This window comes from Labeo rohita, chromosome 13 (genome assembly GCF_022985175.1).
Source record: "Labeo rohita strain BAU-BD-2019 chromosome 13, IGBB_LRoh.1.0, whole genome shotgun sequence".
In the NCBI taxonomy this organism is placed as follows: domain Eukaryota; kingdom Metazoa; phylum Chordata; class Actinopteri; order Cypriniformes; family Cyprinidae; genus Labeo; species Labeo rohita.
In genome coordinates, this window is record NC_066881.1 from 13,019,466 (window position 1) to 13,042,356 (window position 22,891).

The 22,891-nt window shown below is 37.5% G+C and overlaps 2 protein-coding genes across 3 annotated transcripts; both read left to right on the forward strand.

Moving 5' to 3' along the window:
* The first annotated feature begins 773 nt into the window (after positions 1 to 773).
* Positions 774 to 17,150, forward strand: oga (O-GlcNAcase). 2 transcript variants are annotated; one of them, XM_051126854.1, is made up of 17 exons: positions 774 to 1,446; positions 1,634 to 1,685; positions 1,963 to 2,060; positions 2,167 to 2,297; positions 2,388 to 2,559; positions 2,658 to 2,756; positions 2,839 to 3,123; positions 4,088 to 4,246; positions 4,342 to 4,967; positions 6,311 to 6,485; positions 7,997 to 8,050; positions 9,372 to 9,457; positions 10,441 to 10,545; positions 12,361 to 12,452; positions 12,535 to 12,727; positions 15,030 to 15,189; positions 15,462 to 17,150. In XM_051126854.1, exons 1-17 carry the CDS (start codon positions 1,287 to 1,289, stop codon positions 15,596 to 15,598), a joined length of 2,784 nt encoding a protein of 927 aa, XP_050982811.1. In that variant the 5' UTR covers positions 774 to 1,286; the 3' UTR covers positions 15,599 to 17,150. The 2 variants fall into 2 exon arrangements, with proteins under 2 accessions (XP_050982811.1, XP_050982812.1); XM_051126855.1 differs by lacking the exon at positions 7,997 to 8,050.
* Positions 17,151 to 17,746: 596 nt separating this feature from the next.
* On the forward strand, positions 17,747 to 22,343 carry npm3 (nucleophosmin/nucleoplasmin, 3). Its single transcript, XM_051126856.1, has 5 exons — positions 17,747 to 17,929; positions 18,168 to 18,256; positions 21,131 to 21,250; positions 21,346 to 21,439; positions 21,559 to 22,343. Exons 1-5 carry the CDS (start codon positions 17,857 to 17,859, stop codon positions 21,666 to 21,668), a joined length of 486 nt encoding a protein of 161 aa, XP_050982813.1. The 5' UTR covers positions 17,747 to 17,856; the 3' UTR covers positions 21,669 to 22,343.
* Positions 22,344 to 22,891: the final 548 nt, after the last annotated feature.

Here is a 22,891-nt window from a genome sequence, read left to right on the forward strand (position 1 = left end):
ATTTATGGACATTTAGTCAGGAGAAGACTTGCTTCGATTAGTCATTCATGACAACATGCGTTGAAAACTAGCGCTGAAGCAATGGAATGAACCATTCATGATACACACAGGGGTGACATTCCATACTCAGGATGCCAATGGCCCCTAAATGTGATAATTAAACATACCCTAGCTGAACTATTTTATCCTGAAATTTAACATTGTAATTCCTAAATGTTAATATCTTTGCCATTATACTATTAATACACATTATTCATAACCAAACTTTTAATATGCGCACGTCTGCACAGAGACTGTAAACGTAAGAGACGTTCGCCTCAACTCTCTTCCGGTTTCACAGAAATCAAATAAGTTTTTTTAATATAGGTAGTTCTATTGTGTTTTTTTTCTTCAAAGAACTCTAACCTTATACAACACAATGATTAATAAACAAGGATAACGACACTGGGCTAAAATACAAAAGAAAACTTTATGGTCTTTATAGAAAACACTTGGTCTTTATAGTTTTCATATGATCTTTAGAGTCTCCAATACTGTCAGTGTCTCTGATTTGTTCAGCAGCACAACTAAGTTGTGTTTTACTAATACATTTACACGTATATTTATATAAAACGTATCCAAAATGAAACAGGATGAAATAAACGAACTGGTTTCCATCCGCCATTCTCATTCAGGCTGGACCAGGGCTGATATTGTCGCTGTCTCTTTAAGAGCTCTGCTAGAGATTTGTTTTCAGACTCACACAAACCGTCCTTTACTGGTTCAAACCAGTTTTCTGAGTCTGCGCAGTAAGTGTAAACAGGAAGAACAGTGCAAAATTAAACAGCGTCGACGAACGCCGCGTTACATTGACAGGATCTATTTGAAGTCGCGGTGCAAGTTTACAGTAAGCTTAAACGTCACTAATTTATGAATAGCACATAATGTAACGCGACTCGACAAAAGCTATTAAGTTGGAGAAACATCGTGTAATGCTAACTGGCGTTCTGACATCTTGAAAGACGGTCCATTTCGCTTACTAAAGAGCGAGCAGAGGCCAGATAAAGTCCAGAAAGCTTTCAGCACTGTAAGTGAATGACTGTCGTGTTTGTTAACAAAGAAATCTGCAGGTAGTTCGTGCAGATAATTTGCATACGTTAGAATTCCGCTCCCTACCGGTGACTCAATGGCCTACTAACCCAGTAACGCTAGTGAATCAGGTGACGGGTTAGTGTTTCTGCGGAAGAATAGCTTTGGCTGACGACTAAACGGATACTTCCATCAGAAATTATTAAGTACAATTCAAAATGGTTCAGAAAGACAAAATAATCGAGTCGACACAGCCAGAAAGTGAAGCAAATCCACTACCAACCGAAGCTGTTGCGGATACGCAGTGTCCAGTGGACGAGCCCACTATCGGGGTTGAGCGAACAGGCCGCAGGAAATTCATCACTGGTGTTGTAGAGGGTGAGCAAATTTGTCAAACATAATTTAAGTATATTCAGAAGTTAAAATGAGGCAAATTAATTACGTACATTGTTAGAAACCATTATTTTTTTCTATGCTGCGCAGGTGTTCATTGACTGTACCATGTGTTTGTCAAATAGGCTGCGTTTGTCAAAACCAATTGTTTTTATTATTTCGTTCACCACAGGCTTCTATGGGCGGCCATGGACTATGGAACAAAGAAAAGAGCTTTTCAGGAGGTATTGTGCAAACAATGCAGTAATTGCAGCATGCAGCATTGTGCCCCTTTCTGATTCATACTATACTTTTACTAAATATTTTAAATGTATTTTTTAACTGTTGAGGAAGCTTTACCAAGACAAATTACACATAAAGTGTAAAAGCATACTTTGCAATAAATCTTTTTTTGATATTGACACTTTTAGACAAATCTATACATGCTACTGTAACCGCTAGTATCCCTTTTAAGTGTTTAACCTCAAAATAAAAACCAGATCATTTATGTATGTGTTTCAGGCAGCAGAAATGGGGTTTGAACACCTATTTGTATGCTCCTAAAGATGACTACAAACACAGAATGTTTTGGAGAGAGATGTATTCTGTTGAGGAAGCAGGTGATATATTTTTTTCAATTTTTTTTAAAAAAAAGTACTGGTCGCTGTGTTTTATTTGGCTTAAGTTTATGTGTCTAATGTCCTCTCTGTCTTTTTTTTTTTAAAGAGCAACTCACAACTTTAATAAGTGCTGCTAAAGAGCATGGAGTTGAGTTCATTTATGCTATTTCCCCTGGCCTGGACATTACATTCTCGAATCAGAAGGAAGTATCGACACTTAAAAGGAAGTTAGACCAGGTGAGAATTATATTATTCAGAAGTTTAAACTGTGCAGGTGTCGTTGTTTTTGTGACCTACTTCCTCAATCTCTGAATGTCTTTTGTGCAGGTCACTCATTTTGGGTGCAAGTCCTTTGCCTTACTGTTTGATGACATTGATCATAACATGTGTCCAGCTGACAAGGAGGTGTTCAGCTCCTTTGCACATGCTCAAGTGTCTATCACCAATGAGATCTTCCAATATTTGGGAGAACCTGAAATATTTTTATTTTGCCCCACAGGTAAGATTATTATTATTATTAACAAATCATGATGCTGTCTAATGTATTGTTTCTATATTATACCTTCTTATAATTTTGTAATGTTTCTTTGTCCTCAGAGTATTGTGGAACATTTTGTTACCCAAATGTGTCACAATCGCCTTACCTGCGCACAATAGGTGAAAAGCTGCTTCCTGGTATTGAGGTGCTATGGACAGGTAAGTTGTGTTTTCATTGAAAGGACTGGAATAATAGTTTGCTCTCTTGTGTATTTTAAAAATTCTTTTGCATGCTTAACAGGTCCCAAGGTAGTATCTAAAGACATAACTGTTGAATCTATTGAAGAAGTCACAAAGATACTGAGGAGAGCTCCTGTCATCTGGGACAATATTCATGCTAATGACTATGATCAGAAGAGACTTTTCTTGGGGCCTTATAAAGGCAGGTCCACAGAACTCATCCCTCGGCTGAAAGGAGTCCTCACCAACCCCAACTGTGAATTTGAGTCAAATTTTGTGGCCATTCACACGTTAGCCACATGGTATAAGTCTAACATGAATGGAGTGAGAAAAGATGTTGTCATGAGTAAGTATGTCTTTATGGAAGCATTGTTTTTTAATTATTTGTGTATAAAAATTAGCAAAATAAGGTAAGTTCACTGAAAAATGACAATGCTGTAGTCATTTACCCACCCTCATGTCATTCCAAACCTGTACAACTGTCTTTTTTCTGTTGAGCATGAGAAGAATATCTTCAAACATTTTCAGTTCCAATATACTTTAATTGTAAGGACAAAAAAATGATACAATTTCTTTATTTTTTATTTTATTATTATTTTTATTTTTTATTTTTTTTAAATCCGTGTCACTCTAATGAGATCACAGACAATGATTCAATCGAATTCAGATGGGCATAGAAAAGACAACTACATTTGCAAAACTAATATTTCGGCATTTATTTATATTCCGAGAGCAGCTAATATTACAAGATGTAATTTTTCCGTATGAATTCTACTTTAATCTTGATGTTCTACAAAAAAGTTTTGGCAGAGTGCTGTTTTTTACTTAGTGAATTGTTTTTTTGTTTATTTGTGACCCTGTACCATTAGGGTCACTTTTTAAAAATTGAGATTTATACATAATTTTTTAATACATATTTATGCATAGGATAGGACAATATTTGGCAGAGATACAACTATTTGAACATCTGGAATCTGAGGGTGCAAAAAAAAAAAAAAAATATTGAGAAAACCACCTTTAGAATTGTTCAAATAAAGTCCTTATCAATGCATATTTCTAATCAAAAATTAAGTGTTGATTTCCAATAAGAAATTTAATAAATATCTTCATGGAACATGAACTTTACTTAATATCCTAATGATTTTTGGCATAAAAGACCCATTTTGACCCATGTTGGCTATTGCTACAAATATGCGTGCTACATATTACTGGTTTTGTGGTCCTGGGTCTTAATTCATCAGCGTAATATCATATTTGTGTATTTAATCTTGTTCGATTGTAGCCTCATACCTTCTCATTTCTGTGTTTAGCGGACAGTGAAGACAGCACAGTGTCCATCCAGATAAAGCTGGAAAACGAGGGCAGTGATGAGGAGCTAGAAACAGATATCCTCTACAGCCCGCAGATCGCACTGAAACTTGCTCTTACTGAATGGCTGAGCGAGTTTGGAGTGCCTCACCAGTACAACAGTAACTATTTCTTCTTTGTGTCATATTATGTAACGTGATCTTAGTTGTTCTGAATTTGCTATCATCAATCTTAACCTATTTGTTCTTTGTTGCAGGTCGGCAGGTTCCTCACAGTGGAACAAAAAGCACTTCTATAGATGTTCCTGCACTTACTACACCCAGTCTGGGTACTTCCACTACAGTGACTACAGTCTTCCAGCAGCCCATCATGAGTCCAGTTGTGCCCCTTAGCGATGAACCGCATGTGCTCGGCAAAGAAGAGGAGGTGGAGGTGGAGAAGAAGGAGTCTGATGAAGAACCCATGGAGATGGTCGTGGAGAAACACGATGAGGTGGATGACACTAAAAATGTTAATCAGATCCTCACAGAGATTGTAAAGGCTAAAATGACGGAAGATCTCAAACCCATGGACACTGACAAAGAAAGCCTGACAGAATCCAAGTCCCCAGAGATGTCCATTCAAGAAGATTCAGGCAGTGACATTGCACCGATGCAAACTGATGATCAGCTTAATAAGGAAGTGTTTGTTCCAGGCCCCAATGAGAAGCCACTGTTTACCGTTGAGCCACTTACTCTTGAGGATCTGACCCTGCTAGCTGAACTCTTCTACCTGCCGTATGAGCACGGTCCGAAAGCAGTACAGATGCTGAAAGAGTTTAACTGGTTGAGAGCCAATAGCAATTATGTCAGTGTTAACTCCAAAGCAAAGGACCCAGAGAAGGTGAGAAATGTCATGTTTAGAGGGAACCCCGGGTTTTAAGACTTGTATGGCTTAATGTAACGTATGATGACAATTTTGATGACGTGAAATGGTTGCACTCGTTGAGCTACCGGCGCTACCTCTTGTTATTTTTACCGCAACACAATTTGGAAAATAAAATATTGATACGATGAACACAGCTACTAAAAAGAGCTTACAGGTGGTGTTGGATATAAGCTGGGTGTTGGATATAAATTTACAGGATATAAGCAGGATGGCATCTAGCATTTCTTGTCTCTGCCATTTGTAAGCTCTTTCAGTAGCGTTGGGCTACTAAAAGCCTCAAAAGCGTCAGGGCTAATGTGAAGAGAACAAAGACATTTTATTCGTCCACATGCATCTTTCCATTCTTTTCTCCTTTTCTTATTGCTAGGAAAGCAGTGAAGATTTGTATCGCTTCTCTTGTTGCCCTTTGACTGAAATCTACAACCAAAAGTTGCACAATGTGACATCATATCAGTATTTTATTTTCCGAGTTGCGTCTCAGTAAAAGTATTGCACCAGTAGCACACCGAGGGCAACCATTTAAAATCCTCAAAATAATGGTGCCCCCAATAGTCCAAAATATGAAAAAAAAACTGTGGATTTTTTCAAATAACATGCATCTTTTTTTCTACTACATATTTCAGTACTGGACATAATTTACGTTGTATTAAGCCATAGAAGTCTTAATACCCAGGGTTCCCTTCAAAAACAAGGCTTTGCAAAATCTGATCAATATGTAGTAGTTTTGTACTTCCATGATCTTGGAAAACTTTTAAAAATGGTTTATCTAGGCCTGAAAATTCATGGAGATTAATATAATTGTAAAATTCATAAATTCCTTAAAAATTCCTATATTTAATGTACTTGTATTTTAACTGCTGCTTCAGACTAAAATATTTAATAGATTAATTATTGCTCTTGTGTAGGGTAATAGATTTGATTTGTGTCAAATCCACAAATTTATGGGTTCACAAATTGAACTGAATGATTAATTTGCCAATCTAAGGTTTGAATTATTTTTGCTCGTAAGAACATGTAAAAGCCATACAAATGTATTGGTCAAAATGTATGGGAACTTGTTTCATCCGTCATGGCCTTATTTTTGTCCATTTTAAATTAAATATGAACAAATTTTTTTAATACACTTCAGTCACAAAATGGTGGAAATGCAGTAATTATTTTCACCACATGGTGGTGCCTTTATGATAAGAACAAAATACTTGTTTTGTAAGCATTTACACATTTTTAGAGTTGTTTTGAAGCCAGAGACATTTGATAGTGTGGTTGTGATAAATCTGGTATTCATATGTTTTACACAGGTAGATGAATGGCAATCCAGAGCGGAAAAATTTGAGGAGATGTGCTGCTCCGTCATCCAGATGTTCACCAGACTCTCCAACTCCGCCAACAGGACCATTCTTTATGACCTGTATCCCTATCTCTGGGATATAAAGAGTATCATCTCAATGGTGAAATCATTTGTTCAGTGGTTAGGTAGGTATGGCGACAACTCTTTGCTGCTCCTCAAGGCTTTTTAACCACGCTGAGCCCATGAAATACTTGAAAGTTATTTAGTAGAATCCAAAAACAATGAGCATTCATTTCAGTAGCCGTCATAAAACATTCACATCTGCACTTCATGCATTGCACCGTTTTATAACAACACTGTTAAGACTTCAGGTGCTCAAAATGCATTTCTTAACAGATGGCAGAGCATATTTTTAGACATGAGAGAGTACATTAACACTCTTCTGCTCGATTACAAGACCTTAAGTTCTCACCCACATGCGCTACACATGAAATTTCTTGGGCGAAGTCTGCCATTTATGGAAATTTAGTGTACACTCTTACTGATTTTCACTTGTGTAAATACTGTTTTCCTCTACTGACTGGATGCTGTCCTCATTGCTAGCCAGAGCCTCTTCTTCAGGCCACTCTAAATCAGGTAGAATGAATTGGACGGCTGTGGTCACAGTTGCCGGGGTGGGTCCTGCTGCTTGCTGTGCATTCAGTATCATTGTGCGTTAACTTGGCAACATCTGTTGCAATCTCTTTCGATCCAAGGGTGTGATCGTGAAGGAAAATAAGCCCCTAGCGCGCCGCGCATGCGAACTTGGAAAGCAAAGCGGCTGTGTAAGGCTATTCTGGTGCAACATGAATGATTACTTTGTATATAATTGATTTACCATGTATGCTGTTTATGAGCTTTGTAGGAAGATACTCCACAAACAACCTCAGCGTATGCTTTACTCTAACTGAACTGGTCTGCTCCGGTCAGAAAACGCTTGACACTACATTCCAGTGAACTGTACACAGTTCTCATGATCCTAAATGCATTTGTGCAGTCAGCGAACTGAAGGGTCTCTTATCTGAGAAGCGCTTGGGTCATTAGCCAGCCCTTTTATTTATGATGATTTTATTGAGAGACCCGTCACTTACTGAGAATGCCCGTGTTTGTTATCCATAGAGCTTCTGGGCATCACTACAGTACAGTTAGAGTAATGGATTCGGCTCTAAATGAGGTTTTTGTTGGAAGTTGGTTGAGTAATTATAGCACCAGCATGGCCTGGGTTACCTTGGTAACCACATTTCATTCACAGGTTTCTGTCCAGCTTTATAACAAAGCAACACAGCAGGCAGCAACCAAAACTGGCATGCCACATCTAAGTTGTCGTTAGCTGACGGAGGGGAAAATCAAGAGTATAATCTGCCGCACTAATGAGAGTGTTCTATAGAATCAGATTTGAACACTGGTGCAAATGTGATGTTGTATTAACTCTTCCTTTAATGTAGATTTATCTGGTTTTTGTGCGGACTGTCCCCTCTCAATATGCTTTTCAGCCTCTGTTTGCATGGACAGTCCAGTGCATTTTCAGCCAGGCCAGCCAGCATTTCTACACTGTCCAAAGCAGTGCAGATGGCATTCAGTCAGCGGCTCACTGCTGTTGTGCTGAGATCAATTACTAATGAGCTCTTTTATTGTCTTTTCCCTTCATTATGTACAGATGGAAGAATCCTCAGCACAAGTTTCTACTGCTATTGGATGGACAGTGCCCGCTGTATGCACAGTGCTGCGATTATCATGTTTCTTTTGGGGGTTTTACGGATAAATTTTCTTCTTCGTTATGTGCCCAAATGCTTTTTGTTTTCAATGTCTCAGGAAAGGAAAGTTTTTGGATGAAGTCACATTTGCGCTGCGATTAGCTCAAGTTTTAGATGTTAACCCCCCAATTCTTTTCTCTGGCAGCTCTAACATGGTTTTTGTTTCTATCAGTAGGCCCAATTGAAATGGCTCGGACAAGCTTTACCACACCAACTTAGGGGAAAACTGATACCCTTGCCTATAAACACACCTCCGTAGTAAGACTATTCAGTTAACAAGTTACAAAAGAGAATCATTTTCTAAATAAATAAATTTAAAAAACAAAAGGAAGTGGTGGAATTCCCCTCAGATGGTGTGAGTGTTGAATGTCCTGCCATTTCACCACAGGAAATGTGTTTTAAGTATGATCAGATTGATTGAAAACAGGAGAACTTTGTCTCCTGGATCTGCGCTGCATTTGTCTTGTTACATGACGCCGAGTCCTCATCCCCTCACATTGGTACTGTTTAGAAACGAATGGGTTTCCAACTGCAGTTTGTGAGCTTGTGTCTGCTTAACAGAAATGAAAAGCACCCAATTTTAGCATAGTTAACTGCTGCAGGAGCAAGGCATAGTGACTGGGACTGGTTGTTGTATGTTTTTATTCTAGATCTGCTCCATCGATCAAATATGAATTTTTAATTGATAATCAAAGAAATTGACCACAGTGGTGGCTGATGAAAACGCTTGATAGTCATGTGACAAGGCAGATAGGTCTAAATGTGACTTCAGATGAAGGTTAGAATTTAGTGGGCTTAAACAGCTGAAGCTTATTTAGTACCAGCGAGCGAACTAATGACGTTTAACCAACAAAATGACTGAGAAGGCTGTCTAAAATGTAGGAAAAGCAATACAGCCAATAAATCTCTTCGAAAACAGACTTTAGTTGAAGAGTTAGTGCTTGATACCTTACCCTAGATTGCTTCGCAAACCTCACTTAAATCTAAATGCTTAAGAATCATGTAAAAATGAATGGTTTCAGTAATGTGCCCAAAGCTGGCATTGCAGTCAGTGTAAGCCCTCTGTCATTGTAAGCTTAAGCTGCTTGAGCCCCAGGCAGAAGATATCTGCAGTTTTCACTGTTGTTAATCTTGAGGTGTGTTCCATGATTGTAGTATCTACGTTTATTTTCAATGAAGTTATTTGGAAATAAGACACCTCTATCCTATACCCCTTCCCCCTCATTATGCCAGAAAGCCCCTCACATAATGTTCTCCGCTTGGATCTGATCTCAACAGGGTGTCGTAGTCAGTCGTCAGCACAGTTCTTAAGTGGCGACCAAGAGCCCTGGGCCTTTAGGGGCGGTCTAGCAGGAGAGTTCCAGGTATCCAATATTGAATTACCAGCAAAATGTTACACGAAGATATATTTTCGTTTGTTTTAGATGTTGGTATGGTTGCAAAAGCTATGGGTTGGTCTGTTGAAGGTGAGCTGTCAGCAGCTGCATAGAAAAAAAACGAAGGGGTGTTGAGAGCCACTTGGGCTTTTTTTTTGAAGTGTAAACTGAAATGGGTCAAACAGCTAGCAAACAGTGTTTGGGGTGATGGTGTTTTCTAACCCAGCCTAAATTTGGATTTCTTTCAGCAACTGCCCAAACGAGATGCTGCTTTTCCCCCTTGCGCTTGCGACAGCGCAGCATGGCTAGGTTTTATTTTATGACATCTTGTTTCTTTGCAGGAAACAGCGCAAAAATTATCGCCACATTTTCTCTGCGCCTGCGTCCACAACACTTGCGTTTGCGCCTGCGACTGCGAGCCTGCTCAAAGCTCCATGAGCAAATTATTAGTGATCCATAACCTCTGCATAGTGAACATCTCAGAATGATTCGGCTATCTTAAATGTTATGTTTTAAGCTGGAAATATTTGGTCATGGAGTTTTACGTTGCGCGCCAGCTTCATCCTTTTCTCTACAGGAAGTTCTCGCGCAGCGAAAAAGAGCGGGAAAGGAGCATCTCCTTTAGCCAGTTAAGCCTTTCTCAGACCAAGCCTGCGTAATTTTGTTTCATTTTGGTTTCTCTCAGAAAAAAAAAAACGGTGGAAATGATTTTCAATGGCGCGTATTTTATGTATGATGTTTACGTGCTCTTGTTGTACACTGACCAAACAGAACTTGTGAGCCAGTTTACTTGTGAAGCTATTGATTTTCATGCCGATATTAGGCGTGTTTTTGTTCAGCTCCGTTGTTTGAGGTCAGTTCAGCTGGAGCAAGTAAACTCGTGCTAATGTTTCAGTAGCAGTGCAGTCACATGGTCAAATCTACCTAGAGAAATACTAAACTGTACAATGCTTTTGCTTTGGTCTCCACAGAGACTGTTGCCAATTGATGGGGCAAATGATCTTTTCTACCAGCCACCACCACCAATGCCAACTTCCAAAATCTATACCATAAGGCCTTACTTTCCCAAAGATGAGGTAGGTTTTGGCCTTTGCATTACACCACTGATATCAGCCATTTTGTTTTATATTTGCAAAAATCTAATCACAAGCCATTTTTAAAAGAGAGCTCCACTTCCAGAACAACAATTTACAAATAATTTACTCACCCCCCTTGTCATCCAAGATGTTCATGTCTGTCTTTCTTCAGTCGTAAAGAAATTTTCAGCATTTTTCTCCATATAATGGACTGATATGGTGCCCGATTTTGTACTTCCAAAATGCAGTTTAAATGCAGCTTCAAACGATCACAAATGCGGTGGTATACGTTTCCAGCCGAGAAAGAAGGATCTTTTCTAGCGCAATGATTGGTTATTTTAATAAAAATAATACAATTTATATACTTTTAAATGTCAAACGCTCTTCTTCTCTTAATCTGCCTGGACTGTGTTTGTTCCAGTTCATGACAGGGTATGTCGAAAAACTCCCATGTCATGTTCTCCCTCAACTTCGAAATCGTCATATATCGCTGTTTTACCTTTTTTTGTTAAGGGTGTTTTTCGACATACCCTAACTGACAAAAGAAAGACATGAACATCTTGGATGACAAGGGGTGAGTTTATTATATGTGAATCTTTGTTTTGGAAGTGGACTTCTCCTTTAAGTTCTTATGTTTAATCTAGGGTCAAGTAACTACCTCCTGTACATAATTTGCTTTTATTATATGTTCTTAAAGGGACAGTTCACCTTAAAATGAATATTCTGTGATTAATAACTCACTCATGTTGTTCCAAACCCGTAAGACCTTCGTTCATCTTCGAAACACAAATTAAGATATTTTTCATGAAATCCAAGCTTTCTGACCCTGCATAGATAGCAACGCAACTATCACGTTCAAGGCCCAGAAAGATAGTAAGGACATCGTTAAAATAGTCTGTGTGGTGACTAGTAATAGTCAGAGTGGTTCAACCGTAATTTTATGAAGCTACGAAAATACTTTTTGTTCTTTTTGTGTTGAAGTAAGTAGGGTAAAATATGAGCTTTGCATTATTGATGCAATTCCATCAATCTGCTCTTTTATTTACATATTTACATCTGCCTTGTTTACAAAACAAAACGCTTTGAACAATCCTCTAACACAATACGGGATGCCATTGCAAGTAAACTATCCACTTGTTCCTTACGCTGGGATCCTTCTGATATCTGTTCAAAGACACAAACGAGCTGTTTAAACTAAACTTATCAAAGCAAACATTCTTTCACTCCATTTGTCGTAGACGGTGTTTTTGCAAATGACAGCACCTGGGTCACATCACCCTGGTATCTCGGATCGAAACGAGTCGTTTTTGAAGCTTGATTAAATGCTTTGTTTATAATGAGGAGAAGGTTTTAAGCTATGAAACTTGCAGGATATTTTAATGGTACAAAGACCTCTTACATGCCAAAAGATAAAGGCAAATATGATTTCTCATGTCATGACCCCTTTGGTGCAATGCAAAAACATTTAGTAGTGATGTTGTAACTTAGTGCCCATTTACATTGCAACTAGGTGTGTAGCTAGAATGTTAATTTTGTGCTTTATGTTAAGGACATGACTTGTCTAAGCAAGATGTCTGTAGTATGAAAACTCTGTAGATGCTCTGACTAAATGAAACGTTGCTGTTGGCTGCTTGTATTCCCAGTTGAGGTGTCCCAGTTTAAGCTCTGCTTTTAGGTTTATTTGCAGAACATCTGAAGCATTCTGCTGAAACAGCAGTCTGGTCCACCTGTTAGTCCTTAGAGGGCTCGCACTTTGTGGAATGAAAGCTGTCGGATGCCTTCACACACTGCATCTCTTTCCATCTCTGTTCTCAGTCTGCCGTCTATAGGATCTGCAAGGAGACGTTCACTGAGGGCTGTGACGGCATCACTTTCCCGGACGAGTCACCGGACCTTATTGGAGACAGGTGTGGTTTGAGTTTCCACTTTGTTTAGTTACATTAATGCATTATATGTGCTTGATTAATAACATCATCTTCCTTATTGCAGGTTAGTTGGAGGTTTCCTGACGCACAGCCCGGACTATGGCTTTGTGCTTGAGGATGAGGAAGGTATCTGCGGCTATGCTCTGGGCACTGTGGATGTCAAACCTTTCGTGAAGAAATGCAAGATGAGTTGGATTCCGTTCATGCAGGAGAAATACAACAAGCCAGACACAGAGAAGGACCTGTCAGAGGCTGAGGTTAGCTTGTCATGTCTTCTATGTCAAACTCCATAAACTAAAATTTCCTTTTTACTCACCCCCATGTCATCCAAGATGTTCATATCTTCTTCAGTCGAAAAGAGATTAAGGTTTTTAAGGAAAACATTCCAGGATTTTTCTCCATATAGTGGACTTCAATGAGGATCAATGGGTTGAAGGTCCAAATTGCAGTTTCAATGCAGCTTCCTAGCCGAGGAATAAGGGTCTTATATAGCGAAACGATTGGTCGTTTTCTAAAAGAAAAAACTCACAAATTTTTAACCACAAATGCTCATCTTGCACTAGCTCTGCTTCCACGACTTGATGTGTTATGTATTCACATTGGAAAGGTCACACGTGATGTAGGCGAATGTACCAACCCAGTGTTTACAAAGCAAACATGCAAAGAGAGTCAAACGCCCTTTACAAAAAAAACTATAACAACGAAGTCGGACGATTTTGAAGTTGGAGGAGAAAATGAGATGGAGTTTTTGGCCCTAACCTACCTTTTTGAACCAGAGTTACACAGACCTTTCCAATGTGATTGCGTGATGTGATGCATGAAGTCATAGATGCTCATCACAGACCTAGTGCAAGACAAGCATTTGTGGTTAAAAAGTATACAGATTTTATTTATTTTTTTTTTTTTTTTTTTTTTGGAAAATGACCAATTGTTTTGCTAGATAAGACCCTGAAGGCCTATATATACACTGCCCTCCAAAAGTTTGGAAACACCCCTGGTAAAGTTTTGTTTTTTTGACGATATTAGCATAAATACATTAAAGTAACTTGACATTATCATTGAAGACCAGCAATAATAATTTTCATTTTGATTACATAATAATGGCAATATATACATGTCAAAGTCAGACATGCCCCTTTGCCAGCTGTGATGCCTGGTTACTGGTTTAAACTTGGCCCAGGTTTTTAAAAGATTTTTGGCTTTAAAAAGGATTCATGCCAATATTGTCCAAAACCCCACTTTTCTAGGGCGTTTCCAAACTTTTGGAGGGCAGTGTACTTCAAATAAAATCGAAGAACGAACTGACATGATGTCATTTCGAACAAAATCAGACTGAAATTTAGTTCGTTTTGAGTTCGTTTTGGCAGTTCGAAACAGCTCACCAAAGCAAACTTTCTGGGGAGTTCTTTTTGGCTCTTAAACGCCTTTGAGCTACCATTGGTCCATGCCAATTACACAATCGGTGGGAGTGTTCTAAAACTCCACCTTTGACGGGAGATAAGGTGGCGAGTAGCAAATACATTTGTTTGAAATAAATGTTGTTACACCATACTGCTGCTGCTGTCTTTTCGGTAAGCGAATTTAAAGGTATACAATAAATGAAATGCCAAAATAACATACAGTAATAAACCTTTGTTTTAATCAAAAATAAATCATGACACCATAAAATAAAAAAGGTGCAATAATTTACCGTTTAATAAAATAAATGAACAATAATAAAATAAAGTAACAAGTTTGTATTATTGAGATGACTCCAATATTTTGTTCCAAATTAAAGATTTTTTAGACTATGAGCCATTCACACTTTCCATAAAGGACTGATTATGGAAATGGAAATGGTTCTTTTGTATTACAAACATGATACTTTGACTCTGAACTGCTGCTAATCATTATTGTTTTGTCTATAATATTCTGACCACTGGTACCCATCTCAAACAGATACATTTCATCGTTGTTGTGTTTAGGGGATACGTGCAAGCGGCGCGACATATCTTTACATTAATCTACACGCCGCCTCCAGCAGCACAGGGGTGTTGGAATGTCCGAATACAGTGTACCGGCACTCAGCCTTTTCGAACTTTTTGCCCTCAAACGAAGAACAAAAACGAACTTCATTTGAAGTATATACTTTATTCCTCGGCTGGGATTGTTTAGAGCCCTTTAAAGCTGCATTGAAACTGAAATTTGAACCTTCAACCTGTTAATTCCCATTGAAGTTCACTATATGGAGAGAAATCCTGGAATGTTTTCCTCAAAACTTTTAATTTCTTTTCAACTGAAGAAAGAAAGACATGAACATCTTGGATGACACAGGGGTGAAGTAATTGAACGAATCTTTTAAAAGCCCAACATGAAAATATATTTTGAGAAATTTTTTTTTTCTTTTAACAATTTATTCAACCTTCAGAAAAAAAAGTTTTAAATTTAGAGGCCTTATAAATGTTTTATATAAACTATTTTTAAATTGGCTTTATATAGTAAAGGGTTTAGGATCTAATAGAAGATTTACAACGTTTATGGCAACTTAGAATTTTTTTTTTTTTTTTTTTCCCTCTATAGAAAATGATGCTAAGTTTCCATGAGGAGGAGGAGGGCTTACCAGAATCGTTCCTCAGTAACTTCCCATCACTCATTAAAGTGGACATTCATGCAAAGGTTACTGACCCCAGTGTTGCCAAAAGCATGATGGGATGTCTTCTCTCATCGCTGAAAGCTAATGGTAAGTAAAATTAGGTTGTGCGGCATATGCGATTATGTAGTAATAACGTAGTTGTTACACTGTAATTAGTCAGTAATTACTTAAATGTTGCACAGTAAAGCTGTTTTTAATCTCTGTGTGGTCGTCCCCCCTCTCACCACACTTTACTTTAGCTGTAGTAAGCACAAAAATGTTTATAGTTCATAAATGTTGGACATGTTAGAGGACAAGAAAAGCTCCAGTGATTTGTTTGAATGCTTTCATAAACACTTCTTTTTCTCCTCGGTTGTCAGGTTCGCATGGTGCTTTCTGTGAGGTCCGGCAGATGGACAAAAGGATGTTGGACTTTTATAGCAAGCTGGGCTGCTTTGAAGTGGCCAAAATGGAGGGATTCCCAAAAGACGTTATTATAATGGGAAGGAGCTTGTGAATCTGAGTCGCCAAGAAGAAAAAGCATACAGAGGGAGCCTCCCAAAAGTGCACAAAGCTTTGGCCTCAACATGCTACCTGTTCATGTAACTATCACATGTTTTGTAATAGCAGCGGTAGCTTCATTCACATCATATGCCGAATGCACTTCTAGAATTTTAGGTGCTGTTCTTTCACTTTGCCAGTGTGTGGTTGAAGCTCAAGAGTTTGATAGTGAGTGTGCACACATGCACACATGAGTGTGTTCAGGGGGAGTGAGAAATGGAAAAGAATTGAAGTGAGTCTGCAAGCGTAATTCAGGACGCATGAGTTACTTTGACTTTTTTTCTGGTTGGACTGATCGCTTGAGTTGGCCAAGTGCCATTGAACCCACTAAATCTCTTAGATGTAGCCGAGTTGCAGTTTGTGTTCAGCATACGCGCATGTTTAAGTTAACATCTAGATTCTCCTAAAAACTTGCCATTACTTGACAAGAGACGACATCACATTACTGTTTTTAATAGTTCTTTTCAATGTTACAGTGTTCAAAGCAATAATCTAGAAGGACTTCATAACAGCAAGGGTTTGTGTTATTGCTTTCCAGGACATTGTAATAAATAATAAAATTCTGCCATTTTCCAGGTTCAAACCGTGTCTGTGAGCTCTCGTATGGAAAATGCAGCAGGCTAAAGCTATCCTTTGAGGTTCGGGATGCTGTTTGGGTATTGTTTAAAAAAGAAAAAAACTAAAATTCAACTTTGAGCAGGCAGAAGTAAATACAGTTAAACCATAAAGTCTGTTGTCTTCAAGACCGCATGGGTTACTTTTGTGTAAGCCTTTAGCATGTGTATCTTTTAAAGATACGGTTTTTCATTTTGTACAAAAATGACCTCTGGAATATATTTGAGGATAGTGAAAACTTCTTTTCTACACTTCTTCCTTTGTTCAAAGTGGTAAATTATACATTTCCAAGACAGGGTTACTCTGTAATTCTAAGACGCTGATGTTTACAAAAAAACAAAACAAAACAACAACAGTACAATTTGTAAGGTAAACCTCAAAACCAATGCCCTGTCTCTAATTAGAGGGAAAACTGAAAATAAATGAAGGTACATTAGTGGATTATCTTTAAAATACCTGAGATCCTTTTTTCTGTTGACTAAAGAGAATAGCAACTGAGAATAACTTTCTCATAAGTCCACTTTCCAATGGCAATGCCAGGATAGTTTCACTGAATGTAGGTACAAAAGAAACTGTTTATTCTGTATTTACTCCCTTTTTAACCAAAATTACTGATTTTTTTTGTATTATTATTCTTTTTCTGTATTATTGTGCTATATTCTGAAAAACTAAACGAGCACAAAAGGTTCCTTCAGATGAGTTAAAGAAAATGTAAATAGTCTTGTGCATGTGATGGGCCAACAGTTTTGACAGTTTTTCCACCCTATTTAAGGGAAATTTGTATGCAAAAAGATGCCTCTTGTTTATCTCTATATGGCTTGTTGCTTCATTTTATTTTGGTTGACCACATCCAATGTAAAGGGCTTTTTTTTTTTTTTTAAGGTCACAACCAATGCATATATTTAAAAAAATGAAGACCTTTCTGTACTTTGTAATTATGATTATGTATATGTAATATAGTTGTAATTTCTGTAAGGGTTGTATGTAATTAAGATGGCTATTAAAATGTTCAATAAAAAAAAAATTGTGGTTACTAAATTGAATGGAAAAATATTTCATTAGAACTTTGCAGGTGGTTTAAATTGTTAAAAATTGAAACTGCTTCAATTTTATTGTATGGTAGTATATGTAATTAATAGTCCTGGGAGGTAAAGTTTCTAAAAGGTTGACGTGGTATAGATAGATAATTCAAAGTTAAACAGATCTTACAAACAAAAAAAAGGCAAAACAACCGATACATGAAATAAAGGATAGGCTGAAAAAAATAAATAATAACCTGAAAAAAATAAATAATAACCTTTAAAACAAAAACAGCCATATCAACGAGAACAAACGTATTGTAATAACTTATAGCTATAAACAACAACAAAACACCGTCTTTTTTATTCTTCATTTTTGACAGGGATTTCAGATATTGTACCAAATTAGTCGAGAGAGAGAGAGAGAGAAAAGACTAGCCCACTTCCGTGTCCATGTTGATGACGTCTTGATTCCTGCGACGTTTTTTGCGTACTCGTCACATGTGTTTTGAAAACGCGACCTACACTGTGAATATTATAAGCTCTATATTTAAGTGAAATTAGTAACGATTTAACAATTATGTCGCTTGTGGAAGACGACATTTCAGACAGTGGAGTGGAGTCGCGCTCGAGATTGGAAAGCTATGTGTTCAGTAAGATCAACACTGACGCTCTGCATGCATTGTACATTTGCTAACACACGTGGGACAATAGCAATTGTCAGAATTTTCTCTAATAATTGTAGCCAGTGGCGTTTAGCGTTTATTAAAAGAGCTCTGGGATTACTGTGCATTAATATAAAGTTCAAACGAGGTCGTTTTCAGTAATTACATTCATTTTTGCTTAAATTAAATGTTATATGTTTAATATTGTGATTTTGGATTTCTTTAGCTTGTGAGCTGTCTTCTGAAGTTCCATTCTACACATTTCAAGCGGACGAAGATGATGATGATGTGGAACATTTTCTCGAGCTTAGAACGGTTTGTAAATTATTTTATTACAAGAACAGTTCGTCTATGTTGTTCCAAACCTGGCCCTATATCGGTCACTGTATGGGTGCACTTTTTCAATGCAATGCTAGTGTATGATGACTCACGTGTTCTACAGGGGGAAACAAAAACTAATTTGGGTTGAATATGAAGGTAAATAAATGATAATATAATTTAATTTCTAGCCGATTTATACTTTTAAAGTAGAAATAAAACTTCACCCTCTTTTTCAAATGCATGTTATATGGGCCATTCTAAGGAATTGTTGCAAACTGCTGTCCCACAACCAAGAAAAACACATTTATAAAAGCATTTAATTATTCAAATTTTAGATGTTTACTAAGATACTTTTATTATCTTCTGAAACCCACAATAATATTTTAATTATCAGCGAAATGTATAAATATAAAATCTAAATTTATTGGGTACTTTCAGTTGGGAGGTGGCTGTCCCAAACCCTAACCTCTAAATTTAAACTTATGATTTTTTTTTTTTTTTTTTTTTTTTTTTGCATTATTCTATTGTTGTTGTTGGGTTTTTTTTAAATATCTTTTTGATATTGAAGTTCAAAAAAATATATTTTTTTATATTTTCTTTGTAAATCATGAAACTTAAGTGTCCCGCATTTTCATGTCACTACCGAAACAGTGCATTTTTTAGTCCATTGGCTGAGACCATAGGCGTAAATCACGATTAAATATATCATTACAAGCGACGTGCATTGTAAATAATATAATGAACATATTCTTAAAATAACTGTGTAAGTAGTAAAACAATATAAATGCGAAAAAACGTTTTAAGTTCAGAAATGTTTTAAGTCCCCCTTCCATTCCTAATAATGGTTTGGTCCACTGCCTGCTTTCCGAGAAGGGTGTAACTGCAGCCTGGAGATCTCCAAATGGGGGCGGGAATTCCAAAACGGGGTGGGAGCGCCAAAATAGGGCGTGGCTTCATGACACATGACACGCATGCACAATTTTTTTCTCCCAATCCATTTCCCGGGATGCCCCCGTTTCTTAAAACAAAGCGATAGAGTAAAACCTTCCCCCTGCGCTGCACTGCGACAGCTCGCGGGTGATTCCCGTTTACGCCGTTAAGCAGAAGTTCTAACTCCAGTCCGAACACCACTGGCCACAAGCTTTTCTGCTTTCAAACAATGTCTAATTTATAAAGTTTTATTTTGAAATGTAAGTCAATAACAATTGGCTGAAGCCAGAGCCAATGGTGAAAGTCTTTGCGTGACGAGGCCCCGCCCCATTTTGGAGGTTATGCCCACTTTTGAAGTTCCCGCCCCCATTTTGAGATCTCCGGTCTGCAGTTATACGTGCTTGTGCTTTCCCCCTTCTTTACCGATACACACACGGGTTCGGTGGGAGATCGCAAAGTTTTTCAGTAGTTATGTTTAAGTAACTTAGGCTGTCAAGGCTATTTTATTCACTTTAAACATTGGGTGAAGTGATTCTTTCTTTTTAATACAGATGATGCTGGATCATTAATAAATTAGTCATGACAAAGGATGATATCCAATGTATTTTTCTATGAGCGATTACAGGGTTACTAAACTTAGTTTACCTTAGCTTGTCACGCACTAACACGGCGAGAAGCCTGTTTGTGAACTGATTTTAGGCTAATATTGTAGACCTACCGATGTGTTGGGTGTTGCTCAATATGGTGTTAAGTGGCAAATCAGTGGGCTTGCTGTGTTTGAATATCTAAATAAGAGACCTCCTCAGTCTGTGTACACGCATCTCTCCTTACAAGTACAATTTTAGCTGTATTATTTGTTGGGTTTTAATTTCTTGCTCTTAAGAAATTTTATGTTTATTGTCCCCTTGGCTGAGACTGATTGTAACTACACCCCTACATTTATGATCAGGAAATATTCCTGTATCTCTCTCATAGCTACAAGGCGTGAGTAGATAGGTCACTCTGAAGTAGATGTGTTCAAAGGTCTCAAAAATCTGTTTGTAACTTTAAAGAACGTCACTACCAAACACTTGTTTTCTGCAATGAAGCACAGCTTTTTGGGAGTTATTCCATAACATTGTGTTTGTAATGTGTAAACCGTTCAGAACTGTGCTAGCTAACCATGTGCTGATTAGCATCTTTGAGCTAGATTCAAAAGTATCTAAAATTGTCATTGGAAACATTGTGGTTGCTTCAATGTATATTCAAACTAATGAATCCTTAACTTTGAAATCAGTATGATCAACTTTATACCTTTTACAAAGAAAAAATTGATTCTAAATACAACAAATCTCATAAATTACACTTAAAACTTGTTACTTTAATAAAATAGCAAAACATATATTTACAATGTAGAAGTAAGCAAAATCTTAAAAGGTAAGTGTAACCCTTCTTATTAAATTATATATTACTGTGTTTCGGTAGTGACAAATTTGGGGAGAGGACAAATATTGCAAATCTTTCTGAAAATACAATATGCACAAACTGCACAATTACTAGAAAGCTCTCAGCGAAGTCACTTTCAAACCAAGCAGCTTTTTGTTTGTCAAAGCGGTGAATTTGTGTGACTACCTTGAATTTGTTGCAAAATGTGCATGGGGAAATCTTTCACCCTCATGTGAAATTCCAAATTATGTGTATTCCTATTAAAATGACTGGATTTTGCATGCAAAAATTTGCCGAATCACGGTAGATGAGTCTGCACCTTAAACTCGCATTCATCTGCGTCCAGTTTTGAATGCAGCGCCCACATCTCAAATTCCAGTGAACATTTTTTCTTTTCTGATCTGTGTCATATATGGAAGAAAAGATCTATCACTGCTTCCATTTCATAGTCATTTTGAGATTTGAGAGCTTGACGTGTGATTTTAAACATAACTATTTACCTCAAACCATTAGATTTGTCTGGGTGACGGTGCCAAAGAGGAGAATAATGTGGTGGAAGTGACTGCTATGAATCACCAAGGAAAGAAAATATCAGTGCCTGTAGCTAATCTCAACATTTCCTGCCTGCCTATGGTAACGCTAAGTATTTTTGATGTATTTTTTGAAATTATACTCTTGTACATTTAAGTACATTTTAAATCAGTTTTTCCACATCTGTTTATACTCAGGTAAGCCTCGGGGAGTTTGAGTTGATGGCTCCTGTCACACTACGGCTGAAATCTGGATCTGGACCAGTGACTGTCAGTGGGTTACATTTAGTTGGTGAGGGGAAAAAAACACTGTCATCAGCACACACTAGCTCTATTTCACACAATTGCTTTTAAAGCTGTTTTATCTTTTGTTCTGATGATGAATGATGCTAATAAGTTCTCCTCCTTCAGCCACAGAGAATGAAGAATCTGAAATATCAGATGAAGAAGATGACGACGATGATATCAGTGAGGAGGAAATGCCCTCAGTCAAACCAGCCAAGAAAAAGCAGAAAGCTTAATTTGAGATGTTTACACCAGACCTTTATACGTTTTATACAGTATTAGATGTAATGTTCTACTACGAGACGTGACGGAGAGTGGTGTAGAATTTAATGGAATTTTGTACTTTCAGATGTGGTTGCAAATGTTAAATAGAAAGGTTAAAGCCTCCATACAACCAGCTCCATCAACATTCACTTCATGTTGAAAATGTTTTATTAGTTAATACTGATACTTATATGTATGTAAGTAGCTGCCAACACCAAACTTCAGATTCACTCTCATTTCAGGGACTGAGAATTCACAGTCCTGTTTCCACTGAGCGCTGTAGTGAGGCACTTCACGCCGGGTTAATTCCAGATGTACGATTCCTGTAACATACTGTGAGATGATATTGACAGTGCAAAGCCTGTCAGTCTTCTACCTTTAGGGAAAGCACCAGCATTGTTCTCTACAGATATTCATGTTTTATTCACTGTTTTGCTGTTTGAAATTCTGTTGTTCTTTATTTTTTCTTTTCTTTTTGGCAATCGGGGTTTTTTAAATCTTAGTCCGTTTTTGAAGGACTGATAGAGTGAAATTTTGCATGGTGCATTTTATGTTGAGATCAGTCAAGAGGACTTGCCATGGTTGCTGTTTTTGTATTTTTACAGATTTATTTACAGATTCTGTAAATAAAATTTGTTTTAGTAGAATCAGTGCAGTTGTCGCTTTTTTTTTTAAATTTCACTTTATAACTGTTTTGGTTTTGTAGCACTGTTGATCAGTACTTTAAAGGGGTCATCGGATGCAAACTTCACTTTTACACGTTGTGGCAGTGTATGTACAAATCTACCCTATAATGATAAAAATCCATGCAGTGGTTTTTAATTAATCTGTAAAAATAATATCACCTTTTTCAAATCGAGCCATTCTCAGATGTGGCGTCACACACACCGACAGAGGCCACTCCCACGATATTTGATTGACATGAGCGTCTTACCTCAGATCAACTGTAATAATACATTTGTTTGTGAAGGGGCTTGCACCTCCCGATCTACATAAATGCGTCTATGTTCGTGCAAATCATTTGTGATCCAGCTTCACCTACAGCAGAAGTAAGTATAAGGTTTTTTTTTATGAATCTCTGCAATCACCTTTCCTAATAATGTGCTAGTTAGTTTGCGGCTAAAGTAAACAATCTCTCAGAGCAGCAAAGAGAAGAGAGGGGCGGGGCGAGAAAAGCTAATTTGCATTTAAAGGA

Excerpts from the sequence above, each read along its gene's own strand:
- npm3 (XM_051126856.1), top strand. The coding sequence starts at position 17,857 with ATGTCGCTTGTGGAAGACGACATTTCAGACAGTGGAGTGGAGTCGCGC. Across the intron at positions 21,251-21,345 it reads ACATTTCCTGCCTGCCTATG|GTAAGCCTCGGGGAGTTTGA; the intron begins GTAACGCTAAGT and ends GTTTATACTCAG. Across the intron at positions 21,440-21,558 it reads CAGTGGGTTACATTTAGTTG|CCACAGAGAATGAAGAATCT; the intron begins GTGAGGGGAAAA and ends CTCCTCCTTCAG.
- oga (XM_051126854.1), top strand. The coding sequence starts at position 1,287 with ATGGTTCAGAAAGACAAAATAATCGAGTCGACACAGCCAGAAAGTGAA. Across the intron at positions 2,298-2,387 it reads TTAAAAGGAAGTTAGACCAG|GTCACTCATTTTGGGTGCAA; the intron begins GTGAGAATTATA and ends TCTTTTGTGCAG. Across the intron at positions 12,728-15,029 it reads AGGACCTGTCAGAGGCTGAG|AAAATGATGCTAAGTTTCCA; the intron begins GTTAGCTTGTCA and ends TTCCCTCTATAG.